Here is a 9542-nt window from a genome sequence, read left to right as displayed (position 1 = left end):
TAAGCTATACCATTTCTATCTCTGTTCTTGATTTTTTCAGTTTGAATCAAACATTATTTCCTTATACTTGTGTAGCAGTTAACGCCACCCCACAATCCCCCATCACAACTTTCATTTTGATGGAAAAATGATATACTCGCCCACGGGCCCTATTCAAGATGCCGATCTACAATACATGCATAGCAGTTAGTGTTGCCCAATAATTTTACCTAGCACAACTTTCGTTTCGATGGTAAAATGTCGAACTCAACTCTCCAAGCCACTATCTAGCAGTACTTGTGTAATAGTTAGCACCACCCAACAATTCCCCTCTTGATTCCAACACGCCACCTGATACAAATTTTCAGAATCAAGCACTTTCCATTACTCCACAAACTATAACTATTAACGAATGCGCAAATTTATTTTTCTTATATATACTTATATAATAGTAGCGCTACGTTTTGATACCAGAATGTTTGACTCGACTCTTCGAACTGCAACCTAAAATTTTCATATGGTTTTCTCAACACAAACTTAGCAATGCGGTATGTCAATCATGAATCAAGCATTATTATTTAGCCAAGCTAGATAGATCGTGATTGATGATCTATCCTTGTTATTTATATAGAGATTGTTGAATGGATCAATGGTTTCTTTAAGAAGATGATCAAAAACTTATTGACGTCACCTGGCCGGCCTTATGGTTTTAGGTAAAAGAGTTGATGGAAGTTTGATTTGAATATATGATTTGCTGCAAAAATGTATAGTACGAGTAGTGTCAATGACGATTAAACAGTGACTAATTAAGCATGGTTATATTGATGCTTTAGTCTCACCTAAAACACTTGTTAATTAATTATTTAACGAGTAATTAAACATTTTAGTCACTAGAATCTTCATATATAGTAGCTAGTCTGTTTTATGAATGAATTATTTAAACTATACAATATTGCTATTTCCAAATATATATAAACTTCATTAGCCATTTACTAGCTTAATTACTGATAAAACGTCAAGGCTCCCATATCTACTCTCACCAATATCAGTGGGAATTCAATATTAGAGGACCGCAACCCAGTTGATCGAACAGTTGACTTGATAATTATGAAATTTTAAATTTAATTTTTTTATGAGTATTACTGACTAGACCACAAGGTCATTGGCAAGTAGTTTTTTAGACAAATAACTATAGATTTTTTCGTAAATCAAAAGTTGGAGTTAATTTTTTTTTCCACGTGGACAGTGTTTATGGATTGAGATAATATTTTAATTAGTTTTTGTATTTAAAAGTTTAATAATTGTGTTTGTAATATGTTAATCCACTGTAATACGTATGATTAAAATTTAATAATAATCAATTAATAATTGAAACAAACAATAAAAAAAGTCCACGAGTTGCTCATTTGGAGAGGAAATCTTTGGTTCAATGTATAAAGGTGGGCAAGTGTCCGTTTGAAAACGGATGACTTTCAAAAGTGGTTTTCAAATTTTTAAATATTTGGCTAACATTTTTTTTCAGTACTACGACTATGTTACAATGCAATATCTATTCATATTTGGCTATTAACATAAAATGAAGTAAATAATAAAAAAAAAAAAACTCATATTAAAAAGTTTTTCTCTCGCTAGGCTTCGCGAGTTCTCTCTAACCCTACCTCTTTAGGGTTCCGGTAGCGTTTTCCAACATGGCAGCGGATGACGGAGGCAGTATAGTAGGCCTATGTGCGAATCTAACACTTGCGGATGTAGATGATGAGGACACAGCTTTGCAGGTGCCGAATGTCCAGGTCGTGCGGGAAGCCCAGGGCGCAAGCTATTACGCGGTTGGAAGGTTGATCACAAATAAAAAGGTGAAGTTCTTGTTTTTCCAGGACACAATGGCGTCAGTTTGGCAGCCTGCAATGGGGGTAACTATGCGGCAATTACAGCCACAACGCTTCCTAATTCGGTTCTATCACGAGACGGATTTGGTAAGGGTTTTGCGGGATGGTCCTTGGACGTATGAGCAGAATTTGCTTGTGATGAAGAAGGTTAAACCTGAGGAGGATCCGGAAACTACGCCTCTGAACCATGCAGAGTTCTGGATACAGATACATGCTTTGCCGGCCGGTCTCCGGTCGAGTGCGGTGGTCTCTGCGATTGGCTCTTTTCTGGGCACGTTGATTACAACTGATGACAAGAATTTTGGGGGTTCTATGCGAACATATTACCGAGTTCGAGTAGCCATTGACATCACCAAGCCACTTAAAAAACAGATGAAGCTGAAGAAAGACAATGGAACGTGGGCGATTGTTGATTTCAGGTACGAGCGATTACCAACCTTTTGTTTTCTTTGTGGGGTGATCGGACATGGGGATAGGGTCTGTCCAAGGATAGCACATGGGGCAGACGTGAATGATGAGAAGCCATATAATGCGGGGCTGCGAGCAGGTGCACGACGGACTGCTCTTATGGCAGGCCAGCGCCTGGGTAGCGCCGGAGTTGGATGAGGACAGAAGGGGTTGGGTAGCTCCTGGAATGTTGGCAGAACAATTGGAACAAACTGTGGTGGACGGTCCAGACTTGGCAGCTTCTGATGCAAAACGGAAACGTGTTGAGGGGCATGGGCAGGAAGATGTGATCATAACTAATGCAATGGAAACTGAGAATACAGTGACAAAAAACGGCCGGGAGGCGGGTCTTGCGATGCAAGCCCGCCGAGGATTATCAGTCTAATGGCATGGAATTGCCGGGGGCTTGGCAACCAAACGGCAATTCAGGTATTGGCGGACTTAGTTCGCACGAAGCGGCCAAGGGTGATTTTTTTGATGGAGACGTTTGTGGATACTCAGAGGATGGAGGTTGTGCGGGTCCAATTGGGATATGATAATGTGTTCGTGGTAGATGCGGTTGGACATAGTGGGCGCTTGCAATGATGTGGTTGAGCTCGGTGGATCTCCAGGTAACGGGTTATTGTGATAATTATATTGATACTACTATATGTTTAGATGTTGGTAGCCTGGTGTGGCGTTATACGGGGTTTTATGGTTTTTCACAAAGAACAAGGAGACGGGAATCATGGCAATTATTGCGTCAGCTTGCAGGTTTGAGTACTATGCCCTGGGTTGTGATGGGAGATTATAACGATCTCATGAGCCAAGGAGAAAAATGGGGGCGGGCCCCACACCCCCCATGGCTGATTAATGGTTTCTGTGAAGCGGTTGCAGATTTTGGGTTACAGGATTTCCCGTTTGAGGGCTACCAGTTTACATGGAAAAGGCGCAGGGGAACGAGTAATATGGTGGAGGAGAAGTTGGACAGGATACTAGTCTCGGATAGTTGGTTGTCAATGTTTGAGGGGGTAACAGCTATGTCGATGGCTTGTCCGTACAGTGATCACATGCCGATACTACTTATACCAGTAGTTGTGGTTCAAACTACACGGTGTAGGAGGTTTCTATTTGACACTATGTGGCTGCGGGAGGAGAGGTGTAGAGAGATTGTGGCTCAGAGTTGAGGCCGTACTGCGGGTCTTGAAGTGTTGGAACGGATTGAGTCTTGCGGTAGGGATTTATGGCGCTGGGGGAGGTCCTACAATAAGGACTTTCAGCGGCGTATTGATTTATGCAGGCGGGATATGGAGATTTTGAGGCCACGGGATGATGATGAAAGTCTAGTTGCATATGCTAATGTGGAACGGGAGATGTTATTTTTGCTGAATCAACAACATCTCTACTGGAAACAAAGGGCAAAGGAACATTGGTATAAGGATGGGGATTTAAATAGTAAATTTTTTCACAACTCGGTGAAAACAAGGAAACGGCGGAATAGGATTAATAAGTTGAAGGATGATGATGGGAACTGGGTACGGACTAAGGATGAGATTGGTAATGTGATGCAAGAGTACTTCGGGAAGTTGTTTGAATCTGAGCAGGGGGAGATGTCTGAAATCATTAATGCGATACAACCAAAAATTAGTGCCCAGCAGAATACCCGGTTATTGTGCCCTGTGAGCATGGATGAGGTGAGAAAGGCTGTTTTTCAAATGCATCCAGATAAGTCGCCGGGACCAGATGGGTTGGGTCCGGGTTTTTTCCAGCATTACTGGGATATTGTAGGAGAGTCAGTAACTGGTTTTTGTAGAGACTATTTCCAGAGTACTGTTTTACCGGAGAAGGCAAATGATACATATGTCGTGCTGATCCCAAAGAAATCGGTACCGAAGACGATGAAGTACCTGCGCCCGATAGCGCTTTGTAACGTAGTGTATAAGATAGCAGCCAAGGTTTGTGCTAACCGGTTGAAACCATTACTGGAGGGGATTATATCGCATGCACAGAGTGCGTTTGTGCCGGGCCGTTTGATCACTGATAACATAATGCTAGCATATGAAGCTCACCATTATCTCCGACGGAAGACACAGGGGAAGGAGGGGGTGGTAGCGTTAAAAGTAGACATGAGTAAAGCATATGATCGTGTCGAATGGGCTTTTCTTGAGGCGATAATGCTGAAAATGGGTTTTGGAAGGAAATGGATTGATATACTGATGGAGTCTGTCCGAACAGTTAGGTATCACATACTGTATGAGCAGCGGCAACTGGAGCCTATCTTGCCGGGGCGGGGGTTATGTCAGGGTGATCCATTATCACCTTATCTGTTCCTGCTGGTGGTGGAAGGGCTGAGTGTTATGATAGACAGGTATATGAGTATGGGCCGTTTGCATGGGATCCGAGTTGCCCGGGGAGCGCCACCGATATCTCATTTGCTTTTTGCGGATGATTGTTTCTTGTTTCTGCGGGCAAATGAGGATGAGACTGCGTGTATGAGATATGTGCTAGACACCTATTCAAAAGCATCCGGGCAGAAGATTAATTTTGAAAAATCTGTGGTATGCTTTTCCAGCAATGTTAAACCTGCCCAGCGGAGTATGGTCACTCAGATGCTGGGGGTGATCGAAGGGGATACAGCGGGGAAATATCTAGGATTGCCGTTAATAGTGGGACGAAGGAAAAAACAGATATTGGGGTTTCTGAAGGACAGGATTCTGGCCAAGGTGAGAACATGGAATGCAAGGTTCTTGTTGAAGGCTGGGAGGGAGGTGCTGCTTAAGAATGTCATTCAGGCAATGCCTAGCTATGCGATGATGGTTTTCCTGCTACCAAGGGGAACCTGTAAAGATATTGAGACATTGATGAATGAGTACTGGTGGACGGGAACTGTGGGGAGTGGAAAAGGCAACGGTGGAGATCTTGGCAGGGTTTAACAGCCCCGAAAGTAGTTGGGGGAATGGGTTTTCGTTCTTTGCATGAGACAAATTTGGCATTACTGGGGAAACAGGCGTGGAGGTTGGTCACAAGACAAAACTCAATAGTGGCCCGGGTTTACAAAGCACGGTATTATCCAAACAGCACTTATGATCAGGCGGTGGAAGGCAGCAACCCGTCTTTTATTTGGAGGGGTTTGCTTGAGGTCCAGCGTGTGATTCGGGATGGGTGTAGGAGGAGTATTAGAGATGGCCACGATACGGTGATTGGTAAGAATGCATGGTTACCATGTGTGGATGAGCCTTTCATCACTACACCAGTAGATGAGGAAACCTTTAACTCACCAGTGTCTTCTTTGTTTAATGCTCAAAATACAGGTTGGGATGTGCAACGGGTGCGGAGTGTCTTTAACACCCGGGATGCCAGCTTGATTATGAACATACCAATTTCTGTGCGAAGGCCAAGGGATTCATGGTACTGGTATTGGGATGTGAGGGGTGAATATTCTGTAAAGTCGTGTTACAGAAAGTTGAAGGGTGAGATGTTGGATGCCCGGCCGTGGTCTCGGATTTGGAACTTACATGTACCGCCAAAGGTCAAGCACTTTTGCTGGCAGTTGGCTTCTTCTTTTTTGCCTACTAATGATGCTTTACGGGCAAAGAATATTCACTGCGCTTTGATGTGTCATATGTGCAGGAGGGACCCCGAGAGTGCTTATCATATGTTTGTGGAATGCAGCGCATTGGCACGTGTCTGGACTCTAGTGGGTGTGCCGACAGTGGGGGATGCTCATGGTAATGTAATTGATTGGTTTTTTGTTTTATTGTCTCGTTTGCATGGTGATCTAGTGGCAAAGTTTGCTATGATCTGTTGGGGTGTGTGGCAGAGCCGTAATGAATGTGTCTGGAACAGTGTTGCTTTTAATGTGGAATTGGTGGTTCACCGGGCACTCAGTTTCTGGTCTAGTTGGATGAGTGTGAATACTCACGGCCAGGCAGAACAATCAGCGGCAGGGGATGAAGGGTGGAAACGGCCTGAGGCGGGACGCATTAAACTTAACACGGATGCTTCTGTGTTACCGGACTCCAATTCTATGGGGTTGGGGTGGGTGCTCAGAGATCATTCAGGCTTATTTTTAGCTGCAAAGAATGTGTATTTGGAAGGGATTTATACAGTGAATGAGGCAGAGACAATATGTTTAAGGGAGGCACTGAGCTGGTTGAAGGACACAGGTATGGGAAGTGTGGATGTGGAGATGGATTCACAGAATGTATTTTATTCTCTACAGGCAACTTCTTTTGATTCTACTTTTGGTTTTTTAGTAGATGATGTTAAAGAATTAGCATCTATGATAGATGATGTTAGATTCTGTTTTGTTAAACGATCTGCGAACCATGTCGCTCATACGATTGCTAGAGAGGCATGTTCTACTGCAGGTTGTGGAGAGTGGTTTGATGTCCCACCTTCTTTTCTTGTACCGCACCTATCACGTGATTTAATGCATTAATCTTTTCTTCTCAAAAAAAAAAAAAAAAAACTCATTATATTCTAATTATAAAGAAAAATTGATTTATTTTGAGAGGAAATGTTTTTTAAAATTTGTATTTAGAAGGGTTTTTTTTTTTTTTTTTAAATTTCTATCACATGTTTAGCTCGCTCTCTCTCGCCCGGCCTCTAGCTATCATTTCAATCGTTATATCCTACACCACGACGCACATAGCACTGTGCGCCGCGCACCTCCCAAAACGACGTCGTTTTGGGGTAGTGTTGGGAGGCGCGGTAAGAAGTTGCTGAGATTATGTGTATTTGTTCACAACGTTATGTGTATTGGTTCATACAGTTATGTGTATTTTTTATACAATTATGTACATTCTTTTTATACAATTATGTACATCCGAATCAGAAAATTTGTGTGTATTATGTTAAGAGTTGATGTGTATTATGTTAAAAGTTTATGTTTATTATGTATTATGTTAGATTATGTGTATTATGTTACATTCATGTATAACATTATGTGTATTCTAGTATAACATTATGTACATTCTTGAACAGCGGGTTTTTTTTTTTAAAGAAAAAACTACTGTCATTCACTGGGGCGGGAAATTTCAAAAAAAAAATAATAATTAAAACGACGTCGTTTTGCATCTGGGCGCATAGTGCAACGCGCGCCGTGGTGTAGGATATAAATTGCCATCAATGACGGGTTAAAGAAATATGAGTTAAGTCAAATTGAGCCAAACAATAAAAATTTTGATCTAACCCAATCAATAGCCCAAAAGTCCACAATTCCAATACTAAAAATACACAATTTATATGTCATTAGAGCAACCACACCAGTGCATAATGGGAGAATAATGTCAGAAATTAGTGCCATGTGGAAGAGAGAGAAGCATGAAAGAGAGGGCTCCGCCTGCAAATGTTGGGAGATTTCAAAAAAGTGGGACCCACAATTAATTTTAATCATCGGTGACAGCCATGCGTGGCAATCACCTCTGCGCCCAGAGCAATAAATAAAATATCATTGTTTTTATTTAATTTTTCTTTTTCCTTTTTTTTTCCTTTTTTCTTTCTCTTCTCATTTTCTCTATCCTAATCACTCTTACATTGTCTCCCCATTATCTCCAACCATTGTGGATGTTCTTAGGACGCTGGTTCATGGTATCTTTTTTTTTTTTTTTTTTTTTTTTTTTTTTTTTTCTTTTTTTACCATTGGAGGGGGATGCTAGTTCATGGTATAATAACTCCCCAAAAATGGGTTATTTTTTCTCTTCAATTTTTAACTAAAAATTATTATATTTATTAACTTATGTATGTATTTATTTTTATTATAATAATTTTTTATTAATCTTTATATGTATTATAAAATTTAATTTATAATTTAAAATGTTAATATAAATAATAATTGTAATCATCATTAAAAATTAATATTATATACTAAATAACTTAGTAATAGCTTTATGTTCATTTCTTAAAAATGAACAAAATAGGAAAAAATATATATAATTTTCATGTTTTCAATCAAATAAAAAAATATTTTTTAACTTTTAGTTAAACACTAAAAAATGAAAATATTTTTCTAGAAAATGAATCATTTAAAAAAATCCTATATTTACAAACTGATTCTGAATTAACAGGGCATTTGGTTGGAGGGATGGAATTATGTGGGAAAGAAATTGTAATTCCATGGGAGTTGAATTACTGAGAATAAAGTGGGAATTTAAATTCTAGTGTTTGGTTGACAGGAATAGTATTACTGGGAATTTCAATTCCAATGTTTGGTATATATGGGAACTGAAAGGGAATAAGTAGTATAAAGTCAAAAATGTCCATTATTGTTGTTAGACATTAATTTTTAAAATACCAGGGGGGGACATGAGATTTTAATTCCATGAAAATGGGGGAATTGCAATTTCCTCCAACCAAACTACGAAATTTAATGGTCTTTGGAATTAGGTGGGAATTAAGTGGGAAGGAAATTTAAAATCCCTCCAATCAAACGCCCTGTAAAAGTTGAATTTCTGTATAAATGGTATGTCATACTAAAGAAATATGAACTTGATTTTTTCTTTTTTCTTTTTCTTTTTTTCCTAAGCAAGAGCTAAATTATGCGGGCACATCTCGAGGCAAAATCAAATTAAACTCATAGTGGTAAGAAAATCAAATTTTGTATATGCAAAATAAAATAAATTTAAAAAACTCCCTTCTTTAGCCATTTCGTTCACCATTATTTACCCATGGACTTGATAATGGCAATTTATATCGTGGACTAGGGTTCACAGTGTACTATGAACTCTGGTCCAATATATAAGAATTTAATTTTATAAGTGGTAGGGAATATCCCGACCGACATAGCTTCACCACGACCGAGAAGCCTTTGTCCTTTTCTCCTTGTCTTTGCAGGTAACAGGTCGGGCTCCGCGAGAAGAACCCGGTCGTAGATCGACCGGGAGTTGCCCGAGCGACGGTGTCGACCACCGAGCGATAGCCCTTCGGCGAAAGAGCTGACGAAGGACACGTGGCGGCTCTCTACACCGACAGGCAGGGCACCCGGGAGGATGACACGTGGTAGCTACGTGGAGGGCATGCTGAACGGCTGGAATCTTGTCCCCGGCATAGCGACCCACAGTAGCTCCAGTGTAGAGGACTTTTGGACGATCGATAGGTTGTTGTTAGAGAATCCCGACCGCACTCAGTCGGTACTCAGAGCAACCGAGTAGATTGTACTTAGGGCTTTTACCTTGATCAATAAAGACTTTACTCGCTTTATTTGGTCTTGTGTTATTTATATTGCTTACGTAGAATTAGCAGTATCATTTT

The 9542-nt window shown here is 40.5% G+C and overlaps 1 protein-coding gene across 1 annotated transcript; it reads left to right on the top strand.

Annotated features, from left to right (window-relative positions):
- The first annotated feature begins 5946 nt into the window (after positions 1-5946).
- LOC109166321 lies at positions 5947-6732 on the top strand. The gene has a single exon (XM_019315285.1). It carries the CDS (start codon positions 5947-5949, stop codon positions 6730-6732), a length of 786 nt encoding a protein of 261 aa, XP_019170830.1.
- Positions 6733-9542: the final 2810 nt, after the last annotated feature.

The sequence above is a fragment of the Ipomoea nil genome, unplaced genomic scaffold (assembly GCF_001879475.1).
Source record: "Ipomoea nil cultivar Tokyo-kokei standard unplaced genomic scaffold, Asagao_1.1 scaffold0317, whole genome shotgun sequence".
NCBI classification, from domain to species: Eukaryota; Viridiplantae; Streptophyta; class Magnoliopsida; order Solanales; family Convolvulaceae; genus Ipomoea; species Ipomoea nil.
Note: the sequence above shows the minus strand (reverse complement) of the source record. Positions and strands in the feature narration are given on the sequence as shown.